Source organism: Trichechus manatus, unplaced genomic scaffold, assembly GCF_000243295.1.
Source record: "Trichechus manatus latirostris isolate Lorelei unplaced genomic scaffold, TriManLat1.0 scaffold00039, whole genome shotgun sequence".
In the NCBI taxonomy this organism is placed as follows: domain Eukaryota; kingdom Metazoa; phylum Chordata; class Mammalia; order Sirenia; family Trichechidae; genus Trichechus; species Trichechus manatus.
In genome coordinates, this window is record NW_004443975.1 from 12,065,284 (window position 1) to 12,089,915 (window position 24,632).

The window sequence follows — 24,632 nt, forward strand, 5'->3', positions numbered from 1 at the left end:
CTCGGCACCAATAACAGGCTGCTTGCCTTTATTTGGGGACATTGTCCACTCACAGACTAATCCAGCCCTGGCCTTGAACAAGGAAAATACAAGATGCCTCCCCATTACAATCAAAAACAGTCTCACTGCTGGTTTTTCTGCCAGCATCTAAGCCAGATGTCATCAGACTTTCTCTGTGAAGGAACCCTTGGCTTTGTATCAATGCTCTCTGATGAAACGACTCACCTTCTCTGTTATAGTGTGGAAGCAGCCTTGGATAGCACTTCAATCAGTAGGTGTGGCTGCGTTCCAGTAAAACTTTACTTACAAAAGACAGACAGTGGGCTGGACCAGTGTTATATCACAGAGTCTGAACACTCAGTATCTGCATCTGACCAGCCTTGCAGTGATTGTAAGTTCACTGAAGCTGGGGGGGAGACATAGCAAGTCACCCAGCAGGGCTTTGAAGTAATGGCCAGGATTCTTTAAGGCAGTTTTCAACATGCACTGCGGCCTTCCATACAACACTTCTAGGATTCCTGTGCATCCGTTCCTATTTGTAATACGAGACACCATTGTTTTCAAAATCACGTATATCATTGCTTCTCAAACTTTAATAAGCATATTAAGGGATCTTGCTAAAAATACAGATTCTGATTCAGTAGGTATGGGCTAGAGTCTGAGTGTCTGCGTTTCTGACAAGCTCCCGGGCAGTGCCGATGCTGCATGCGTTGGGAAGCAAGGACACGTGTTCAGATAAAAAGGTTGATCGTTGCAGAATAAATCTCTGACCTTTAGGTCTGTAATTTGAAATTATTTCTGCATTATTCATATGTTTTAAGCATATTCTAGAAGATGTCCACCTTTGATTATAAACAACATGGCTCTGTTAATTCAGTTTTAATTAAAATGTTTTAATAGAAATAAATTTTTAAATTGCATAATCGTAGTTTTCTAAAGGTGCTGAGGCATTTCTTTAGCTCTTTTCAGTCACTGTTTATTGTGTACATACTACGTAAGTTACCGTTTACAAGAGCTTTGCATTTCCCATTTCATTTATCACCATAGCCTTATGAGGAAGCTTCTATTCACCATCCCCATTTTATAGACGGAGAAACATAGACTCATAGACTGAATGAGGTTCTCTAATTTGCCCAAGGTCTCATAGCTAATAAGTGGCAGAGCTTGGGTTTGAATCCAAATTTGACTCCAAAGACTGTGCATTTAGCCGCTTTCTTACAGTGTGTCCCCTCTGTACATGAGCTCCTTTTTAACATTGTAGCAGCCGTTCATGAAAACCAGCTCAAGGTTTGCTGCTTGCTTGCCGCATAAGACCACTTGGGTTAAAAATACTGACTCCTGGATCTTCCTTCCATGAGATTCTGATTTGTTAAGTCTAGGATGGGGCCCAGGAGCGTGTGCTTTAAACAGCCCCCCGAGGTGATTCTGATGGCAGCATACAGGACAGGTGGCGAGCCCAGGACAGAGCATCAGGTGCACGGCAGTCTCAGTGTCTAAGCGTTGTGGTTAGGTTATTTCTGGGGTAGTGGTGTACCTGTCAAAAATCATACACCTGATGATTGCTTTCTCTGTAGGAGCAGCGCCTAAAGTTTTTGAAACAGCAAGATCAGCGTCAGCAACAAGCTGCTGAGCAGGAGAAGCTTAAGAGGCTGAAAGAAATAGCTGAGAGTCAGGAAGCTAAGCTAAAAAAAGTGAGAGCACTTAAAGGCCACGTGGAACAGAAGAGGCTAAGCAACGGGAAACTGGGTGAGTTGCTGCTAGTAGGTTGACTTCAGTACTAAAGGCTGCGTGGTGTAAGAAAACACATTGGTGTAGGACATTTATATAAATTTATAGTAAGTAAAAATATGATGAAACTTTGTAGATAACTTTATAAGAATTTTTGGAAAAAGTGTAACTCACTACAGTTTTTTTTAAATTGTGCTTTAGGTGAAAGTTTACAGAGCAAACTAGTATCTCATTCAACAAGTTATACACAAATTGCTTTGTGACATCGGTTGCAATTCCCGCTATGTGTCAACACTGTCGCCTTCCTTAGCCCAGGTTCCCTGTTTCCGTTTGTCCATTTTTCTCGTCCCTTCCTGCCCTCTCTCTCGTCATTGCTTTCGGGCAGGTGTTGCCCATTGGGTCTCGTATACATGATTGAACTAGGAAGTACGTTCCTCACGTGTATTATTTGTTTGATAGACTTGTCTAATCTTTGGCTGAGCTTTGGTGGTATAGTGGTTAAGAGCTCGGCTGTTTACCAAAAGGTTGGCAGGTTAAATCCACCAGCCGCTCCTTAGAAACCCTATGGGGCAGTCTACTCTGTCCTTTAGGGTCGCTACGAGTCAGAATCGACTTGATGGCAGTGGGTTTGGTTTTAAACTTTGGCTGAAGGATGAACTTCGTGAGTGGCTTCAGTTCTGAGTTGAGATGATTTCCGGGTGCTGTAGGCTCAGGGGTTCTCCAGTTGCTGTCAGACAACTAAGTCTGGTCTTTTTTTTTTTTCTTTGAATTTGAATTTTGTTCTACATTTTTCTCCTGCTCTGTCTGGCACCCTCTGTTGTGATCCCTGTCAGAGCAGTCGGTGGTAGCCCGGCACCATCTAGTTGTGCTGGGCTCAGGCTGGTGGAGGACACTACAGTTTTGATGCTACTATTTCCTATGAATTAATTAAATTGTTGAATGTTTTAGAAAAGGTTTCTAAATTACCTTTGGAAATGTAGTTTTTCTTTTTTTTCTAGACATCTTTTGACTGAGAGTTTTGATCAAGGTAGGGATTTTTGTTCATTTAGAGATGTCGGTGGTTTCATTTGCTTCTAGAAGAAAGAGGTTGGTTTTAGGACATTTCTGAAAAAAATCTCTCTACTTTTTATTAGAAAGTTTATCGTAAAACTTGGTTGCCTGGGAAGTAATCCCTTCTTATTTTCCTTTTCAACTCTTGTTGCTGTTCTGGCTCCCTTTCTAGTGGAGGAAATTGAACAGATGAATAGCTTGTTCCAGCAAAAGCAGAGGGAGCTCGTTCTGGCCATGTCAAAAGTAGAGGAACTTACAAGACAGCTGGAGATGCTCAAGAACGGCAGGATCGACGGCCACCAGGACAGCCAGTCTGCAGTGGCTGAGCTCGATCGCCTCTACAAGGAGCTGCAGGTAAACCTCACCTGGTTACCAAACACAGCGTCACTTCCTCTCTAGTGCCTGGCGGCATAAACGGTTAAGCACTCAACTACTAGCCAAAAGATTGGTGGCTTGAAACCATCCAGAGGCTCCTCAGAAGACAGGCTTGGCGATCTGCTTCTAAAAGGTCACAGCCTTGAAAACCCTACGGAGCAGTTCTGCTCTGCACGCACGGGGTTGCCCCGAGTCAGAGGCGACTCAGCGGCAGCTAACAACAACAGCCTCCTCTCCATGGTTGCCACAATTGTGGATCTGGGTCGAACTGTACCCCATTGTTTTTTCAGTAGCTGATTTTTTGGAAGTAGATCACCAGACCTTTCTTCGGAGAGGCCTCTGGGTGGACTCAGACCTTTCAGTTAGCAGCTGAGCATGTTAACTGCACCACCCAGGTGCACCACCCAGGGAATCCTCCAGGAACACAGAGGTGTTCATATAAGTGGCAGAAAGGGCTGGATTTTTTTTTTTTTATTGTACTTTAGATGAAGGTTTACAGAACAAATAGTTTCTCATTAAACAGTCATACACATATTGTTTTCTGACATTGATTAACAACCCCATGACATGTCAACACTCTCGAAAGGGCTGGATTTTGGTTGCTTTTTCTTTTTTTTTTTTTAGGGAGGGGAACCTAAACTCCAAAGAATCCAGAATAAACTTTATAGGACCTCATAGCAGAAATTTGAGGCATTCTTCATCCTCAGCTGGGGTTCTGACACAGGTGTCACTTAATTTTAAACCAAGATGAGAATTGTGAAGGGGTGGAAGAATCTTACATTTTTAGAAATTATATAATAGTTATCCATGTGATTTTCTGTTTTGAGAAATTTTTCTCCCTGCTCCTTGGCTACTTTTTTTCTTGTTTTCACTTTTTCTCAGTTAAGAAACAAATTGAACCAAGAGCAGAACGCCAAGCTTCAGCAACAGAGGGAGTGCCTGAATAAGCGCAATTCAGAAGTGGCAGTCATGGATAAGCGTGTGAACGAGCTGAGGGACCGGCTGTGGAAGAAGAAGGCAGCTCTGCAGCAGAAAGAGAATCTGCCCGTAAGGAGGTGGTTTGTCGTGGGCCGAGGGAGGAGTGAAAAAGATGACCAGCCCATGAGGTCAGTTACGCATCCGCAGCTTCTTCAGAATCATTGCTGCGTGTGCCCTCTGAGAAGAGAGGCGGTGTGTGGATCCCCAGCAAGAATCCACTGCTCTTTTACCTTTTAGTGTTACTGCCTACGTGGCTCTGCTTTTCATTCGATACTTGTAACAAAGTATGGGTGAGAATTCCTTGTGAGTGTTTTTGTTTTGGGACGTTTCTTGGAGACTTGGGCTCGGTCCTGAAGGTGCTTGTTTTAAAAAAATTGCAAACACTTAAAATTCACGACTCTTTCTCAGTTCATTGTCCAGTATGGGTTGTACTAGTAAAGACCTGTGCTCTTTTTTTCTAAGGTTTCATCGGATGGAAATCTTCCTCAGCAAGCTGTGTCAGCACCGAGTCGCGTGGCTGCAGTCGGTCCCTATATCCAGTCATCCACTATGCCACGGATGCCCTCGAGGCCTGAGCTCCTGGTGAAACCAGCCTTGCTGGATGGGGCCCTGGCCATGCAGGCTTCAGAGGGGCCGATGAAAATGCAAACACTGCCGAATATGAGGGCTGGGGCTTGTTCACAAGCTAAAGGTAAAAACAAGTCATTCCCAAGTCCTTCTGCCCTCACCCCTGCGATTGTTTTTCCCAGCTTTGGTGTTTTTTAAAAAAACGTTATCATCATAGCTCTTGCTCGTTTTTAAATTCTAAGAATCCCTTTGTATTGTCTGCTAGTGTGATAGGTTTTTTTAACCCTAAACAATACAGTTATCTTCTGGAAAAGAAGTAAAGTATAATAGTTGTACAGATCTGAAAATTGTTTTGAAAAGTTCTTTCTTGTTTATAAGGAAATTCTGATCTGGTGTTAGTCACTGGAGAACCGTCCTTTTTGGGTAAAAACACCACCTGTGTGTTAGTGATGTCATAGGTTGCAGGACGAGAGGCTGGGAATCCGTTCTGTGGGTGAAGGGTGTTAAATGGTACGTGCTGCGCCGGAGAATTTGCCTGCAGGTGATTCTTAGAGTAAAGATAGAAATATTGGGAGATAAACAGAAGAACAGAGGCCCTTGGCATCTGTGGATAAGTGCAGCAGTTAGTAATCTTTGTGTTCTGCGTAGGCCTCAGGGTTTTGTAGTGGGAGGGGAGCAGGGAGAGTTTCGGGAAATGCAGGGTAAAAACATCTTATGATGAGCTTCTCATTCAGACCCCTGGAAACAAAAAGTAATTGTTTTCCCTAACCACAATCCTGTGTAAAATACAGCAGATTTTAAAATCATTTGCTATTTTGCCATAATTACTACTGTGAAGAAATATCTTTAAAAAAAAATTTTTTTTTATTGTGATTTAGGTGAAAGTTTAAGAAATGTCTTACTGTAGAAAGAGTAACATTTGTTTCTTTAAGGAAAAATAAAAGACATAGTTTTGACATTAAAATGTTAGTGTAGAAAAAACCTAAATCATGGATTTGTGGGAGCCCCGGGTTGAAAGCCGGCATCCCTGCTCTTGGTGTTGCAAGCATATCTAGTGGCGGTGCTGAAAGGTGCCCTCAGGCCCCGCGGCGCATTGTCGGGATCTGCCTGATCGTCTCTGCCTGATCGTCTCTGCGTCCTGGTGATGGTTTCCTCCTCAGCGAGGAGTAATGTGCTCTTGCGGCTTAGAGCAGACCTTGAGTTTGCTATGACTAATTTTAAATTGCTTGAGTAAGGGAAAAATTTAAAGTTAGGAATAGAAATCTGATACAGTATTTTCTAAATAAGTTTACTGGGATGTGAGTCTGAAATGGAAAGCTGCTTTTAGAGATTAAAATTCTTAGCAGAAAAGTAAACGTTAAAAAACTGTTAGAATAGTGGGTTATTTATAGCTGCTTGCCTGCATTCTAGGCTCTAAAATCCACCCAGTTGGACTTGACTGGAGTCATTCAAATGCAGACCTTTTCCCGAGCCAAGGCTCTGCTTCTGTATCTAAAAGCGCTGGGAACGCTCCGGACCAAGGTGAGGTTTATTCATGCTGCTCCTGAACGTTTTCTGTATATTTTTAAAACATTTTATTGTGCTTTAGGTGAAAGCTTACAGAGCAAATTAGTTTCTCATTCAAAAATTTATACACACTCTGACCAGGATCACAACAGAGGGTTCTGGACAGAGTGGAGAAGGATGTAGAACATAATTCTAACTCACAAAAAAAAGACCAGATTTACCAGCCTAAAGGAGACTGTAGAAACCCCAAGAGTATGACCGCCAGATACCCTTTTAGCTCAGTGGTGAAGTTACCTCCGAGGTTCACTGTTCAGCCTGGGAGTGGACAGCCCCTGAAAACCAAATGAGACTAACGAGGTACAGGAGTCCAGTGACAAGGGCCAGAGAGCAGAAGGGGACAAGGAAGCTGGTGATAAGGAACCCAAGCTTGAGTAAGGGTATTGTTGATGTGTTGTGAGATTGTTAACCATTGTCATAGGGCAACGTTTGTAGTAACTGTTAAATGAGAAGCTATTTTGTTCTGTAAGCCTTCATCTTAAGTGGGAATAGCAACACAATTGGAAGAGCGTAGTCAATGTCACTGAACTGTGCATGTAGAAATTTTTGAAATGGTGTATCTTTGGCTATGTGTATTTTCACCAAAAAAAATAGGTGGAGAAGTTAGAGGGTTGATACGTTGTGGGGTTGTTAACCAATGTCATAAAACAACATGTGTACTTCTGTTTCATGAGAAACTATTTGTTCTGTAAGCCTTCACCTGAAGTACAATAAAAAAAAAATAAAAAAAATAAATATACACAAATTGTTTTGTGACATTGGTTGCAATCCCCGCAATGTGTCAGCACTCTCCCCCTTTCCCCCTGGGCTCCCTATTTCTGTTTGTCCAGTTTTCCTGCCCCTTCCTGCCGTCTCATCTTTGCTTTTGGGCAGGTGCTGCCCATTTAGTCTCATATACTTGGTTCATCTAAGGAGCATGTTCCTCCTCACGGGTGGTGATATTTGTTTTATAGTCCTGTCTGATACCTGGCTGAAAGGGGAACTTGGGAGCGGCTTCAGTTCTGAGTTTGCAGGGTGTCTGGGGGCCGCAGTTTCAGGGGTTCCTCCAGTCTGTTAGACCAGTAAGCCTGGTCTTTTTTGTGAATTTGTTCTACGTTTTTCTCTCGCTCTGTCCAGGAGTGAAGATTATATTTCGGTTATCTACAAAATGCTGTGTATTCTTTTTTAGATGGTTTATTTTCCAGTGTGTTAAAGCTAGTATTTAGTTTATTTCCAGGATACCTTCATTTAGCTGAGAGCTAAGGGTATTATCATTGTGGCATTTTGGTTATTCAGCTTAATTGAAACATAAGAAAAATACAGAATTTGTATGTTTGAAACATACAGGCTTTGAAAGAAATTTAGGAGCGACAAATTTATGAGTAGATAAGGAATTTTATCACACAGTTTGAATATTAATGTGATTTTTTTCCCCCCTGTCTTCAGCTGATGATGGGGAGGTCCCACTGAGGGAGAAAGAGAAGAAAGTGCGCCCCTTCTCAATGTTTGACACGGTGGACCAGGCAGCTGCCCCGCTGTCCTTTGGTACCCTGAGGAAAAACCAGAGCAGTGAAGATATCTTGCGGGATGCTCAGGTACTTAAGGATATCCAGTTTTAAAAACTTAGTGGTAATTTGTGCATTTTTTAAAAGGGATATAGAACTATGTGCAGGAGAACAGGAGAAAGAAACTACGTATTTAAGTAAGAATAGAAAATGCAACGGCTTTTTGTTATTTTAATTTCTGTTACTTGAGTATATTTGCGGTCTCACATCAAACTGGAGAATGGCTGATACAGTTGCTTCTGGGTCATAGTTCTTGTGATTCTCTAAAAAATGTAAGTGTATTGAAGAACATTGTATTTGTGCGTTCAGGTAGCTTGTTTCTTCAGCATTTGGAGCTGAGATTATATCAGTGATTTGATGGTAATGTTGTATAACTGTATGATTGACCTTTGACAGCCAGGCTGTAGGCGAACACTCCAAGTTAGGTGTTTTTTTAACCACAGTGGCCTACACTGCGTGAAGTTCAGTGAACAGAATGGTTTTCGTTTGTCGGTCCATCTGTGAATATGAAAAATGGCGATGAAAAGCTGTCAAGTGGGCACTTAGAATTGTCTTAACAGGAAGTGGAGGTGGGGAGGAAGTCTTTCAGGGGAGGGAGTGTATTGTATTCCTGAAGTTGTTATTAAATGTAATTAATTTCAGAGATTTAAAGCTTTTTGATGATTTAGAAGTTGAGAGTTTATATAGTGTACACTTAACATTTGTGGAATGAGGTCATCTAAAGCATCCTGTCACACAGTGATTTTTAACTGGCTTTTTATTGTGTGTGTTACAGGCTACAAATAAAAATGGTGCTAAAGTACCACCTCCTGTTCCCACAAAACCAAAACAGATTAATTTGCCTTATTTTGGACAAACTAATCAGTCACCATCAGACATTAAGCCAGATGGCAGTCCTCAGCAGTTGTCAACAGCGGTTACATCGGTGGGAAATAAACCGAAAACAGCAGGACAGCAGCAGAGGGTCCTGCTGTCCACCAGCGTGCCTTTAGTTGGCCAAGACCAAACCCTTTCTCCAGGTCCTAAGCAAGAGAGCCCACCTGCTGCCGCCGTCCGGCCCTTCACTCCTCAGCCTTCGAAGGACACCCTCCTCCCACCCTTCAGAAAACCACAGACCGTGGCAGCGAGCTCTATATATTCCATGTACACCCAGCATCAGGCTCCCGGGAAAAACTTCCAACAGGCAGTGCAGAGTGCATTGACCAAGACACACACCAGAGGGCCACACTTTGCGAGTGGTAAGGTTCGGGGTCTTGTTTTCACCTGTGTGGTTGAGGTGTGTGTTAAAGTCCTGCCCCAGAGCCTCCATCTATCAGCCAGCAGCAAAATAACTTGTATCTGTTTTGACTGATGCCTTTGTTCTAAGAGTTTTATTTAATCGTGGCTTCTGTTATTAATCGAGAGTTGAAAAGAGTGCTTACTAAATGTCAGCTGCTGCCGTAGTCACTGAAGGTAATAGTTGAATGAAATGTGTTCCAGTTCTTGGAGCTCACTGGTGAGGGGGAGACAAATGCCCACGGGCAGTCACAGTGCAGAAGACCATGTCTGCGCTGGGTGTTACCAGGCGCTTTGCAGCATAGAGGATTGGACAATTGCCCTTGTGTATAGGTTTTTACAAAATAACACTGTTAATATCGTGTGTGTGCGTGCGCGTGCGCTTTGGGTGAAAGTTCACATAGCACATTAGTTTCTCATTAAACAGTACACAGATTGTTTTGTGACACTGGTTGCCAGCCCGCGATGTGTCAGCACTCTCCACTTCTCCACACCAGGTCCCGTTTCCATTCGTCCGGTTTACCTGTCCTTTCCATCCTTCTCGTCTCTGGTGTACCTGTTTAGTCCATACACATGATTGAACTGCGTCCCTCACCTGTGTTATTGTTGGCCCTAAAGACCTGTCTGATCTTTGGCTGAAGGGTGAACCTCAGAAGTGACTTCAGTATTGAGCTAAAAGGGTGTCCGGGGGCCATACTCTTAGAGTTTCTCCAATCTCTGTCAGACCAGCAAGTCTGGTCTTTTTTTTGTGAATTTGAATTTCGTTCTACATTTTTGTCCGGTGCTTTCTGGGACCGTCTGTTGTGATCCCTGTCAGAGCAGTGGGTGATGGTAGTTGGATACCATCTAGTTGTTTTGGACTCAGTCTGGCAGAGGTTGTAACACCATTATATCTTAAGTTGTTCTACTGAGGGCATGGCTGTTAACTAAATAGAAAATCATGAAGTGATTGGTTTGTGCTAAACATACACAATCTGGTAATTTATTGGGTACTAAGTTCTTATCTGGTTTATTTAGAATATTATCTAGAATAAAATCCACCATGTTTTAATTGAATGAAAATGTCTTTCTGGTCATGAAATAAGCATATAATTGTGACCTAAAATGTCAGAAAGGAAATTAGACAGCAGAAATTCAATATATGTGCCGCATACTTCTTTTCTTTTCGTTTCATGGGTCTTTTGATGAAAACTGCTAATGTAGTAATTTGGGAATTAGATAATTTTGATATAATCCTAATGTTGTGGGGAATGGCTTTGGTAAATGCAGGTGGTTCTTAATAATTTTGTAGGCCGACTGATCTCTCATGTTGATTGACTGGGAAAGTACGAGAGCTTTGGATAGAGCGTGTTTAGTTTTGATCTGGACACACGAGAGGATTACCAGTTTCCATTGATTCTGATTTGTACTTTTTTTCACATTTTAGCATCTGAAATTTTGTTGCAGGTTACAGGGAGTGATTTCCTACAATTTTCATTGGCAGGCAGCATTTTCTGTCTTATTAATACGTAATATGATGGTGCATGTTACAGTTAACGGGTTTTGATTCTGTGATAAGTTTGTTATACAAAGATAGAAGCTGTGCTTTGTCATTTGTTAAATTATTATTTAAAAAATATTACTTGTATTGAAGAGCATGATGTAATGACTGTTAATTAAGCTTTAGTTATTGTTAGTCGTATCTGTTACTTGCCAGTTCTGCTTAACTGATACTAACCAGGGTTTTTCCTTTTCCAATTAGTATATGGCAAGCCTGTGATTGCTGCAGCCCAGAATCAGCAGCAGCACCCAGAGAACGTCTATTCCAATAGCCAAGGCAAGCCTGGCAGCCCGGAGCCTGAAACAGAGCCAGTCTCCTCAGGTCAGGAGAACCATGAAAATGAACGATTTCCCCGTCCGCTCAGCCCCACCAAGTTACTGCCTTTCTTGTCGCATCCCTACCGCAACCAGAGTGATGCCGACTTAGAAGCCCTACGAAAGAAACTGTCTAACGCACCGAGGCCACTAAAAAAACGGAGCTCTATTACGGAGCCCGAGGGTCCTAATGGGCCAAATATCCAGAAGCTTTTGTATCAGAGAACCACCATAGCTGCCATGGAGACCATCTCTGTCCCATCATACCCACCTAAGCCAGCATCAGGGACTGCCAGCCCAGAAAGCCCAGTCGAGATTCTGAATCCATACTTACATGTGGAACCAGAGAAGGAAGTGGTCTCTCTGGTTCCTGAATCAGTGTCCCCAGAGGAAGCAGGGAGTGCCAGTACAGAGAACAAGGACACGTCAGCTTCTTCTCCAGGACTTGACTACGTGTCTGAAGGAGCCCCAGACAATGGCCCGAATCTCCAGAGTAACTTCGAAGAACCCAATCCAGAGGCTCCCCATCTACTTGAAGTATACCTGGAGGAGTATCCCCCATATCCACCCCCGCCATACCCGTCTGGGGAACCTGAAGGGCCGGGAGAAGACTCTGTGAGCATGCGCCCGCCCGAAATCACAGGGCAGGTTTCTCTGCCTCCTGTAAGTAATGCAGTCTCCTGCGATCATTTCAGGAGTCTTTTGCCTTATCCTACTCTTCTGGGTGGTTGATAGTCAGGCATCAGTGAAACACCAACAAGTACTTATTGCAAGTTATAAAAGATGGCTTGTGTTCAGATTGCCTAGTATAGCAAATAGACTCTGTAATTCTACAGTTTGCCCTTTTGTTGTAAAATTCCCTTGGTACAGAGTGGATCTTATAAATGTTATCAAAGGTCAGTATATTCAGGATACAGAACAGTGTTTTTTTAGGAAGAACCCATTTCTTTGTGAAGGAAACAGTTTTCTTCTTGCAAATACTACGTTAGCTGTTTCTTCTCTAGCTGATGTCTCATATTAAGGAAGCAACCCTAGACCAGGAATGACAAGACCTGGATTTGAAACTTGTGATCCTAGCTCAGCTCTGTAAAATCAGGCAGAAAGTGTAACTTCTCTCATTAGATTTATCATTCTTTTTCAAACTTTTCTTTTTCTAGCAGTGAAATTTACTTTTAATGAAATAGTAGGTGGAACCTTAAACTTACAATGGTGATAAAATCGGAAGGGTTGGATGAAATGAGGGCAGGGCAGGGTAACGGGGACAGAGGGTGGGATGGGCACTGCCTCCTCTGTGCCGTCAGCATAGTTTGGAAATCTCTGGATAATGTGATGGTCCCAAGGTTTCTTTGTACACTGACATTAAGTTATTCTCAGATTGCATATGTTTTGACTTAGGCATGCATTCCATACTCCTTCCAAATAATTAAACTTGTTTGTTCAGAAGTTTAGCATGTCTCCTTGAAATAGGTGAGAGAAAATCAAAATTCCAGAATGTCTTTAAATAAAATCTACATTTCCGCAGTTAATTTGAGGTTGTTTTTGTTTCAGTAAGCACAGAAAGGGGCAGGATGCTTATGAATTTTTAAAACCTGGTCAGAACCAAAACAGCATTTTTTAAGGGTCGAAAAATGTACTTTATATGCTCAATCCCTTACTATATTTTTAGATGAGATGGTATTCGAAGATAACAATTGTTCAGAGTTACTTTAACTTTGTGGTTATAGTAAACATTTGACTATAGAAAAAAGGAGTTTGAAAATAGAGGTTAACACTCTTTAAAATAACTCTGTGCCTCCGAAATCCTGAGGCTTGTTTGTTTTATTTGAGAAAAGAGGAAGGAAATTTTAAGCCATACTGGCCAAAATCAATCCACGCTGTAGCTGCCAAAACCAAACCAAACCCGTTGCTGTCGAGTCGATTCTGACTCATAATGACCCTATAGGACCGGGTAGAACTGCCCCATAGGGTTTCCAAGGAGCGGCTGGTGGATTTGAACTGCCCATCTTTTGGTTAGCAGCCGTAGCACTGAACCACTGCGTCACCAGGGCTCCACACCATAGCTACTCACGTTATTTCCCCTGTTTTTTCTGTTGTGTCAAAAAATACCCCACATTTTCAAGGAGGAAAAAGGAAACCAGAGTTTGTAACGACGTAGCACACTTTTTTTTTTTAAGGTTCTGTTATTCTCTTCCTGGGAAAGGGATTCACTTTTTCCTTCTCGGTCTCCAGTAAAAACAAGGAGCCTCACTATGTCACGTATCCTTTCAATGTGGGTACAACAGGCGTTCTTTGGTGGTACTGCTTCTGAATTGTATTCCCTGCAATCATGTAATGTTCACACTTCTCTTTTGTTTAAGAAACAACATTTAGCCATTGCAAACTTTGTAAAATATATTGTGTGCCGCTGAAGTTTTTTCATGCTGTAGTTTTCCACATTGAGATAAAATGAAAGAAGCATACGTGTGGGGTGTAACACCTTAGAAGGTATTTTCGTTTTGCTGGATGCGTTTTAAGAAACCTATTTTATAAGGATGTTAGATCTGGTGTTTAAATTTTTGCCTTAGCTTTTAGCCTGACTTATTAAAATATGGACCCCTGGTGTCTCAGTGGTTAAGAGCTTGGCTGCTAACCAAAAGGTCATCAGTTAGAATCCACCAGCTGCTCCTTGGAAACCCTGCGTGGTGGGGAGCAGTTCTACTCTGTCCTGTAGGGTCACTATGAGTCAGAATTGACTAGAACGCAATGAGTTTTTGTTTTTTTTTTAATTAAAATATAGAAAGACGATAATCTACTTTTGTATTTATAAGAATAATTAAATTTCTTATATATAAAATAGTGATATCATTTTAAGACTGGGAGGATTCTACTTGGTATATCTAAGACAAATTATCTCTGTTATTTACTTTAATTATATGCTTTTCCCTGAGGAGGCATTTGGGAGTGAAATGGTTAAGAGCAAGGGCTCCCAAGAAGCCAGATCCCTTGGGTTTGGATTCTGGCCGTGCCATTTTCTGGCTGCGTGCCTGAGTTTCCTCATCTGTAAAATGGAGATAATAGGTTTTTGTGAGGGTTAAATGAGTAATCGTTCAGTAAATGTTAGCTATTGTAATTCTGTGTTATACTCTTGTCTGGTTTAAGAGTGTGGGATTTGTTATGCTGTATGAGATAGGTCATTTAAAGATCAATCTTGGCTAATTTTGACACTTGACAGAAAGCCAGCCTGCTTGCCACATCAGATTATATTCATCGCTTACGCTATAGTAAGGAGCCCTGGTAGCGCAGTGGGTAAGTGCTTGGCTGCTAACCGAAAGGTTGGCGGTTCAAACCTACCAGCTGCTCCACGGGACAAAGATCTGACAATCTGCTTCTGTAAAGATTACAGTCTTGGAAACCCCATGGGGCAGTTCTCCTCTGTCCTGTAGGGTCACTATGAGTCAGAATCAACTTGACAGCAGTGGGTTGGTTGGTTTGTTTTTTAGTGTGCTGTAATGTATTACTCTAATTTTATTGGGGTTTGTAAAGTTAAGTTCCTCCCACTTTGTTGCATGGGTGTGTTTACTTTGTGAAAGTTCATTGAGCTGAATATTATGATTTGTGTACTTTTCTGAATAGACTATACTTCAAATAAAATGTGCTAAATATACATATTTTTAAAATTCCTTTCATCACATTAACTGGATGTTATTCCACCCATTTTGTTGTTGTTGCTGTTCTCTTCTGCTTAGAACAAGATCCTTAATTTTCCATGCGGTTCTTCCTCAGGGCAAAAGGACAAACTTACGTAAAACTGGCTCAGAGCGGATTGCTCATGGAATGAGGGTGAAGTTCAACCCCCTTGCTTTACTTCTAGATTCGTCTTTGGAGGGAGAATTTGACCTTGTACAGAGAATTATATATGAGGTATGATTATACTTAGAATGTTCTTTTAAAGAAGACCTTGTATTTTGTTTTAAAGCTCTAACAGAAAATGACTCTGGAGAAGATGTATTTTTAAATTGTTTTCTTTTTGGGGAGTGGCTTGGTGTAGAGAAACTCTTGAACATGTTCCAAAATGGACTTTGCTGTTTTAAAGGTGTGACTGTAAAATTTTTGACAATGCAGAGTTAAATCTTCACTTCAGGTCCTCTAGAGTACTTTTCTTTCTTAGGGAGATCATTAGTTCATTTAAAAATTGCTTGCGTATGGACTTGTACTATACAGTATTAAATTACAAATGTGGTCCTGCTTTTCAGAAGCCTACTATTTAAAATATTTTTAGTTGATCTTTTTTTCTTTCCATGGCAAATGTAGCTTCTGCTTAGAAACTAATTTGTGGTGGCAAGTTGGGAGGATAAACAAAAATGATTATAAGAATATAGTTCCTGGTACTGCTTCTTCAATTTTTTTGAAAAACCTTTTTATAGTGAGCACCTACTTAATGTGGTTATTCCTACTATCTTCTTTTTAGAATTATTCTTGGTGTACGTTTCTCGGTTCCTGTGGGTTTTAATTATTATTTAAAAAAAAAAAAAAAAAAGCCACAAGAGTCTACTTCTGTTCTCTTGACCTTAAGGAGCCAGTTAATAGTGACGATTCAGGTGACAAGAAATTTGAGTGATGCTCCCCCTTCTTACTGATATTACAGGTTGATGACCCAAGCCTGCCGAATGATGAAGGCATCACAGCTCTTCACAATGCTGTGTGTGCGGGCCACACAGAAATTGTGAAGTTCCTTGTCCAGTTTGGTGTGAATGTAAATGCCGCGGATAGTGATGGATGGTAAGGTTTTCTGTTAACTCCATCGCACTCCAGCCGTATCTGTTAAGCGTAAGCAGTGTTGTAGGTGCCGTGGGGAGGCAGAGAAGTCCATCAGCATATATCCTCGAGCTGCTTTACAATCTAGCTGGAGAAACGTGGTATAGATTTTTGAGGAGTTAACTTGTGTTCATGTAACAGTCATCCCATTCCCATTCTGGAAGTAGATGGCGTTTTTGAAAGTTCAGTAGTTAAATCATATTAAAAATAAGAAGTGTTAGAAAGTGGTACACAGTTAATTAGCATGCTTAAACAAATTTGAGAAGTGCTGGTTTAAGCAAGGTTCCCCCAACCCCTGAAACTTTTCAGTGTCTATAATGTACCGTAAAACCTGCCAAAGCCAGAGCCGGTGTAAGGAGGAACATTTCAGAGAAGGAAAACTCATATATTTTCCACTAAAATGAATGACAGAAAAGTGGTAAGACTGCACCCTGTTGAAGGTGGAAAACTTGGGAGACTAGGAAAAACCAGGCAGTTGAGTTCAAGCTATCACACAGGTTCAATGTATCTCTCTAAAAGGGGATTATAATTTACAATATTCCCAAAATATGTGTCACCACGGAATCCGTTTCTCATGGAGCATTTTGTGAAACTGGTTGTGCGTTCAACACAGGAAGTATTATAAATGATTATAATTATGGTCCTGACTGTAATAGATTGCATAGTAAATTCTGTGTTGAACTTCTTTTTTTAACCAAAAGAACATTTTAAATTATATATATATAATGCTTTCTTTGTGAAAACACACTGACAATCGATTTTTCTATGTAGGATTTTTTTTTTAAGTAATCATAATCACATTATATTTACTCCAGTATTTTTAAGTTTATAGCCTTTTTTGTTTATTTAATGTTGGGCCATTTAGATTCTATAATAAATTAGATATCGAATGATTTTCTCTCATTATTTTTTTAAACAGTTCTAGGTGGACGGTACAGTGACATTGATTACATTCTTCGAGTTGCTGTTGCTCATTTGATCCCATATAGATAGATCCTGAAAGCATCATGCTCCAGGCGGATGCTCCTCACTAGTTAAGCTAAACCACTGTCTGACTTCGGGGATATTTGTGCTTTAAGAATTGTCTTCATATCAGGTGCCATTCACTTTAGAAAAACCTCTCTGCCCTTGTTGTGTCTCACTCCCCAGGACTCCCTTGCACTGCGCGGCCTCTTGTAACAACGTTCAGGTCTGTAAGTTCTTGGTGGAGTCCGGAGCCGCTGTGTTTGCCATGACCTACAGTGACATGCAGACGGCTGCGGACAAGTGCGAGGAGATGGAGGAGGGCTACACGCAGTGCTCCCAGTTTCTTTATGGTACGGGACTGCTAGAATGCGGCGCCTCAGTTACTGCATTTCTGTGTCATCTGTCTCTAGGCTATAATTTGAGAAGTATTTTTGTTACTTAGAAACAATCTTGCGTTGTATGTTGGAAGTTGGATGATGAAAGTGGAGCAGCCTCAGCCAGAAATATTAATGCAGCTTTTGTGTTCATGCCCAGAAACGCCTATTGTCAGGGACGTGTCCAGCTGCAAGACAGTCGATGCAGCGTCTGACCTCGTGGTGTCAGTGGCTTTTGGCCATCACAGGATCCTCTGCTGAGGCCTTGGCACTTAGTGAGTGCTGGCCAATAAGTACCTAGAACCGCCCCCTTCCAGGGTGGTTAGGGGAGATGCGGTGTTGGTGTTGTATGAGACCCTGGGGACTCAGGTGTCCCTGCTAAGTCACACTTGTTATAAAGTAAAATAAATGCAGCCACGTGCTGTGTTACTCTTTTGGTTTCTTGATTTTGAGTTTCTGATTCTGATTGGTAACATCAGAGCTGTACCTAGAGAGACATGGACTTGACGTTTTAGATGGATGTGTGTTGGTTGTCATTTTTATTTTCAAGGAAAATTATGTTTTATGTACAAGGCTCAGAAGTTGAGGTTAGTTTTTTCCTTCAGTTTGGCCTCAGAAGACGTGGCCCTCTGCCTCACGAGGCCTGTTCTCAGGCTCCAGACAAGAGGGAGGGAGGATCAGGGTGAGGAACACAAGCGTCAAGTTCTCCTCATCCGCCTCAGCTGGTAGTTGGTGGTGTTGATGTTTATGATTGTTTTCTGTTAAAGTTTTCAACTCTAGACATAAGATACCTTGATATTAAATTTATTGGTCTTCTTGAGATATATTTAAATACGAAATAACAATTTTAAAAAACATTTAGGGACTTCTAAATATAGGAGCCCTGGTGGCGCAGTGGTTAAGCACTTGGCTGCTAACCAAGAGGTCAGCGGTTCAAACCCACCAGCTGCTCCAAGGGAGAAAAATACAGCAGTCTGCTCCCATAAAGATTTACAGCCTTGGAAACCCTGTGGGGCAGTTCGACTCGCTGTGAGTCGGAATCCACTCGACAGCACCGGGTTTGGTTTAATTATAAATATATTATAGATACCAACAGTGTTTATGCTGTGGCTGTGCAGTTTAAATGATGATGCTAATGACATAAATTGAACACAGTGCACATCCGTGTATCCCTCACCCGGCTGAGGAAAGAGCATCACCACTCTCTGAATCATCTGCTGTCTCTGCAGCGCCCTCTGACAGTGCCTGGAAACCGCTACCTGGAATTTAGTTATATCCCCTCTGTATGACTTCTATAGCTAATCTTGTTTCGTTTGACTCTTCTGGGGCTTTGTATAAAATTGATCACACCGGCCATTTGAAGAGCTGCTTTTCTCACGAGCACTGTTGTTGAGATTCGTCTGTGCCGCTGTGTGCAGCTGTGGTTTATTCTCACTGTGCTGCGGTGCCCATTTCTGTGACTGTACCACGGTTTAGCTTTCCGTGCTACTTTGGAAGGACATGTGGGTTGACTCCATTTATGCATGTGCGTATTCATGCTTGTTTGCTCTTATAAAAACACTGCTTGCTCCTGTGATCATTTTCAAACATGTCTTCTGGTGTGTGTCTGGGAGCAGAATCGCCAGATCGCCGTGATGCGCATCCTTAGCTGTCGTCGTAAATTCAGCGTTGCTTTCCACAGTGATAGATTATGCCCTTTTACCCTCCTCTGGCAAAGCTGCTTTTGCTTCACAGCCTCTGTGGCCCTTGGAGGATATGGAGTGATACCTCCTTGTGGCTGGGGTTTGCATTTCCCTAATTACCAGGGACCTTGAGCATGTTTCAGGCCCCTCAAAAGTTTTTTAAGACAGTAATTTGCAGTTCTTAATTTGATAAACAGCAATGAGAAATCTTCTTCAATTCGTAATGATTTCCTAGAAATGGGATTCGAGTTGTTAATTTTGAGTATATTAAAATATCCAGGATGTCTGTCCTTCACCCTCCTTCCTACCCATCCTAAACAGATATGGAGTCTGTCAGGCTCTGCATGTCCTATTTAAACAGGAAAGTTGGGAATATACTGGTCCCCATTAGTAGAAACCTGACCTTTTAGACTGACAGAGCCTCCTTTTGGAAATGAACAATTCATTTCTTGATTTATTTTTTGTCCACACTGAGAAGGATGTACTGTTTGCTATGTGACATTAATTGGTATAGGAGTAATAAGTTCATAATTTATAGTTTACTGTTCATGTAAGTTGAAAAATCTGACTATCAGAAAGCAAGTAGATATTTTCCTGGCTTGGTTTTTTTTTTTTTTTTTTTAATGTAAAGGTGAAAATAATAATTAACTCTGAATTAATATAAGCTCAGGACTTTATTGTCTAATTCCTTTCCTTCTTCGCTACTTTCCTCCTCTTGCCTGCCAATTGTGATGGTTATTCCTCATTAACGTTGCCCCTACGGGATAAAAACCAAAAAACCCGGTGCCGTCAAGTCGATTCCGACTCACAGTGACCCTATGGGACAGAGCAGAGCTGCCCACAGGGTTTCCAAGGAGTGGCTGGTGGATTCAAACCGCCGACCTTTTGGTTAGCAGCCAAGCTCTTAACCCCTGAGCCACCAGGGCTCCCCCCTGTAGAACAGGAAGGTGTAAATGGAGAAAGGTAAAACTTAGTTTGCACATCTGTTACCTCTGGTGAAAAGTAGGCATTTGAGGGGTTCCCCCCACCAAGTTTATGGATTTCAGTGTCTTAGAATTCTGATTCTCGTGGTAGATTTTTGTGTCATTTCTAAAATGCCATATTCCTGCATGCTAGTGTACCTCGTGATTTTTTTCAAATGTTATTTTTCTCCATTTGACAGTTTGGTGGCGACCACTTTTCCTGACAAAACACTTCTGGTCTTTTTCTCTGTTGCTCTCAGTTTCAGGAAAAGAAGTAGTGTTTTCAGTTGTTGGTTACACTTAGGAGCGTGCTGAAATTTGACACGCAGATCCTTCACTTTTGTTAATGTCCCTGGGCTCGCAAAACGTTTTGTCCTCCGTCCGGTTCGTTTTTAGAGCTGTTTTAGCGCTGGTAATGTATGTGACATGTCTTTTGTACGTTCCCTGTTCCCTGCTGGCCCTCTCCCCCTCGTCCGCGCTACGGGAAATTTACTTACCGAATGTTTAATGTAGTAGTTCCAACATGCCCCCCAGGCCCGTTTCTTCCCGTGTGGTTTACGGAGCTGGAATGCTCTGAGTGACGTGTTCCGTGCTGTGTGTTCCTGTCACGATTTAGGAGTCCAGGAGAAGATGGGCATCATGAACAAAGGAGTCATTTATGCACTCTGGGATTATGAACCTCAGAATGACGATGAGCTGCCCATGAGAGAAGGAGACTGCATGACAATCGTCCGCAGGGAAGATGAGGACGAGATCGAGTGGTGGTGGGCACGCCTTAACGACAAGGAGGGATACGTCCCACGCAACTTGCTGGGAGTAAGTTTTTCCAGCACTGTGGTGTGCTTCTGTGTCAGAGAGGGGCTTTGCAAAAACTGCTCTAGGTTATGGATATAACGCAGCTTCCTGCACTTTGCTACAAAGACGTGGGATTTTCAATTTTTGGCAATCTTAGATTTAGACTTTGAGAGCCATATTATCAGTGATTCCTGTTCTAATCAACAGTATATTTGCCAGCCTCTAAAGGTCAGGGGTTCTGTCTATATTTATACACAGAGTGAAGATAACTGCGTAATATGATGGCAGTTGAACTTCCGACATTTGAAATAGATCTGAAATCTGTCTGGATCAGGATTTGCCATCTGATATACGTAGGCACGTGGTAGAGAGCTGAACAGGGCATTAAAGACACAAGATTCTTTGTTCTTTCTCTGCTTTTAGATTTTAAGTTTCATAAAAACCAAGACATCACTAAAATCACGTAGGCCCATGTAAACCAGTAACAATTCTGTATTACTACGGTGGGACTGCTGTTAGGTGAGGATTCTTGGGAGTATTTTTAGAGAAAAAGCTAGAGTCTGGTGGGACAGAGAAGAGAAGGAGAATACCATCTTCAAGACTTAGCTTTTAGCGCTTTCATGGGTTCAGTTATTCTCCTACGTGGTTGTCTGTCCCTAGGGGCGTGTTGGGTGTGTGAAAGAGAATGAGAGGAATGATGAGGATAACTGAAAAAATGAAATAAAAGTTGAAGGGTGAAAGTGCTTTTGAAATCTCCTCTTGGGGAGGAAGTAGGGAAAAGTTTGAGGACCAAGAGGGCCAATTGTGTGTGATATCGGGCATATTGGTGGAGAACTGGCTTTGAAGTCACATTAGAAACACGGCAGCACTCGCTGTGTGGAGAACGGCAGTGGAGGGAAGGTGGGGAGGGTAGAGACCTGCCTCCTCAGATCGTTGTGAGGAAAATCAGGTACTAGTAGATAGCCAAGGTAGACAGGATTACTGTATTTTATCATACGTCAGGCAGACGCGATCCCTGCCCACAGTGAGCTTAGACTCTGGCAGGTGGTGTCTGTGGATGTTCAGTCGCCTCAGCCTTAATTTCTGTGGAGCTCATTGAAATGCCTCAGTGTTGGGACTTCACAGCCTGGGTGCTGACCCAGCATCTCCTCCTCCTTCCTCCGTCTTGACTGCTCCCTTCCCGATAGCACAACTTAACTATGAAACGAACATTTGGGGTTTAGTCAGTGTTCACGTGTGTAACCATAATGTAAATTATAAAGAACAATGAAAGTGAGAAAAAACTAGGCCATGGAGCCCGTTAAAGAGCTGTCAAGCTAGCAGAGGAAAGGAGAACTACCTATAATGGTTGTACTCTTTCAGGCACCCAGTTTACTTCTCTGAAGTCTCTAGGACCCGAGAAGTACGATGCCTTGCGCATAGCCACTAATAAACTTTCAGAGTAAATCAGCACTGTATTCCTTTTTATAGTTTGGAAAAAGCAAAACTCTCCCTCTTAGAACTAGTTGCTCTGTAGTTCATTTGAGTATTTTCTTTTAATTTTCTAACAAAGAGGTCCCATGGTTGATGAAACATGGGGAGGATTATTCGTTCCCAAGTGTGGAAGCAGTCAGGGACCTGAGCTCTGCCTCCTGTGTGGGGCCATCAAGAGGCCAGTAGACCAGACTGAAGACTTTCATCTAAATCCCACATTTAAATGTTCATAGTTACATTTTGTTAAAATTTTTGGAAATCTTTTCTGGGTAGGAGTGGCTTCTGCACTTTTTTTTTTCTGTTTGTTGTGATTTTTTTTTTTAAAAAGGAAAATGCATACATGTTGAATTTTTAGTCAGAGGTTCAGGTATGAGTCTGGAAAATTGTATTGGCTAAATATCTTTTCTCAGATAGAAAAACAATCCTTTAGATACATTGATCTACCAGTTAGTTTTTCAGTTTTGGCTGGAAGTCTGTTTAATTTTATTTTCTCTGACTCTGCTTCGTTTAATGAACCTTTTTTTTGTTGTTGTTTGTTTGTCAGGGGGAGGAGGTCTTTTTGTTTGGTTTGTCAGTTGCATTACTTGTTTGACTTGCTCTTGGCTTCCAGACTGGAGATCTCATGACCTTCAAACGCCCTCCTCTCCAGCCTTCCTTATGAAGAATATCAGACCGCAAGAACCCTAACCAGAGAACCAGCCAGCCTTCCTTAGAAACGTGGGCTTTCCCTCTGAGACGTTTCATTCCCGACAGCCTCACGTCCCTTGATGCAATGTTATGTTCATTGTGAATAAAGTTAAGAGAGACTTTAATCTCTTCTAGAAATAGAAGCTGGCGCTTATAACCCGTTGCCATTGAGTCGATTCTGACTCACAGTGACCCTGTAGGACAGAGCAGAACTGCGCTATAGAGTTTCCAAGGAGTGGCTAGTAGATTTGAATTGCCAGCCTTTGGGTTAGCAGCCGAACACTTAACCACTGCGCCAGCTGTGAAAATTGTGTTAATGCTTAGTGCCATCGTGGAGTGGTTAGCTTCAGATTGTTGTATTACTGTGCTGTGATATTGCTACAGCTGGCAGATCCCTGTGACCTTTGAATGTCTTTTGCAGAGTAGCTGAGTAGAGCAGCTGTAAAATGTGAATGTTTGTGTACTCAGGCAGCACTGGGTGCTTCATGTGGCAGAAAGTCCTTTTTCTTAGTTCGATTGCCTTTCTGTGACCTCCACCCCCCATCCCCACCCCCCAGTATTTCTTGAAATTTTGTTACGCCCTTGCACTTCTGTATAGTAAGTGAATGTTTTCTAAACTCTCTTACAGCTGTACCCAAGAATTAAACCAAGACAAAGGAGCTTGGCCTGAAACTACAGAATTGTAGTTGATGAAGAAATAATCTCTGTTACCGCTAAGAGGAAGTAATACGTTGATTGTTTTTTGGCAAAAATTTCACAAGACTGATTTTAATGACAGTGTAGCTTGAAAGCAGTGAAGAATGTGCCCTGGAAGAAAATGAAGGATTGCAGAATTCACTCTTCATGGAGCCCATTCAGCCCGATGAAGTGGAGCTTATAAGCAAGCGGACCGTGCTGCGGTGGGGTGAAGGTGTTCCGGGGAGCACGCAGAAGGACAGACAGTGACAATCCCATTTTCTACAAGAAAGAGGGCCATTTATTTTGCTAGTGGGAGAGTCAGCTTCAAGTCCTGTTTAGTTGGCGTCTTCAGCACCTGCCCCGATCCCAGTCCTCCTCCCAGAAAGGACCAGTGCCATCATGGCGCCATCGCTGATTGTCCCCAAGTGCCAGGGACCCTCAGAGGACTCAGTGAAGGCTGGAGGTGCCGCACACTTGTATGTTGCCAGTGGAGAACTGTTAGTTGGTTGTCAGCAATAATTTTATTACATAAGTTCTTGTAGCATCTTCGGAATTATATATTTGAAACATTGAAACTAAGCTACACTATAGGTAATTAGATTCAGAATCTTGTTTTTAGGCTGCATTTGAATCTATATTTATTGTCTTTTGTATCTTGGAAATTAGACTTGGTATAGACTTACTTATTTGTCAAAATCATAGCTGACCTGAAAAACAATTGTAATAAAATTAAACTTTTTGTCTCTAAGCTTTTTACTGGTTTTAGTTTTGTGTGTGTGTGGTACAATTATGTGTAACAAACATATGCCATTTCAACCGATTGGTTTTAGTTTTTGATGTCATAAACAACCTTTGTTTGAGTCGCAAGCCTTTGGAATATCTTACCCAGCTGAAAAATAATGACTTCCTTAATGCAAATATATTTACTGTAGTAAGATTTCCTTACCAGCCATGTAATTAAACATAGGAGGTATTTCTTAAGAAAACTCTCAGTTTTGCAATTTGCGACTTTCAGGGTGGTCCTCAAAATGTAATTAAAGTATTTTTGAAGACCTTAGAAAGAGATCCCAGTTATAGAAGCTTGCTTGTACTTCCTGTTTCGTTGCCCTGGTTTTATTTCAAGCTCTGCATAGAGTTACATACATTGACTTATGGGATGAAAGCTTATATAGACAAGTTCTCCACACATTGTTTTATTAATATGTTACCAAGTTTGTGAGTTGTTTGAGAACCCATTTTGTTTAGTGAAACTATTTTACTTAGTAGAAGATACAAATGGAAAACCAC

General features: G+C 41.8%; 1 protein-coding gene across 1 annotated transcript in view; it reads left to right on the forward strand.

Annotated features, from left to right (window-relative positions):
* Positions 1–24,106, forward strand: part of TP53BP2 (tumor protein p53 binding protein 2) — a 25,309-nt gene extending 1,203 nt beyond the window's left edge. Inside the window, exons 2-14 of the mRNA XM_012555428.2 lie at positions 1,575–1,746; positions 2,951–3,132; positions 4,036–4,200; positions 4,594–4,822; positions 6,109–6,219; positions 7,687–7,835; positions 8,581–9,043; positions 10,822–11,597; positions 14,697–14,834; positions 15,559–15,692; positions 16,878–17,044; positions 20,329–20,528; positions 23,296–24,106. Of these exons, the coding sequence (XP_012410882.1) occupies positions 1,575–1,746; positions 2,951–3,132; positions 4,036–4,200; positions 4,594–4,822; positions 6,109–6,219; positions 7,687–7,835; positions 8,581–9,043; positions 10,822–11,597; positions 14,697–14,834; positions 15,559–15,692; positions 16,878–17,044; positions 20,329–20,528; positions 23,296–23,337 (2,928 nt within the window). The 3' untranslated portion in view covers positions 23,338–24,106. The remainder of the gene's footprint in view (positions 1–1,574; positions 1,747–2,950; positions 3,133–4,035; positions 4,201–4,593; positions 4,823–6,108; positions 6,220–7,686; positions 7,836–8,580; positions 9,044–10,821; positions 11,598–14,696; positions 14,835–15,558; positions 15,693–16,877; positions 17,045–20,328; positions 20,529–23,295) is intronic.
* The last annotated feature ends 526 nt before the right edge of the window (positions 24,107–24,632 follow it).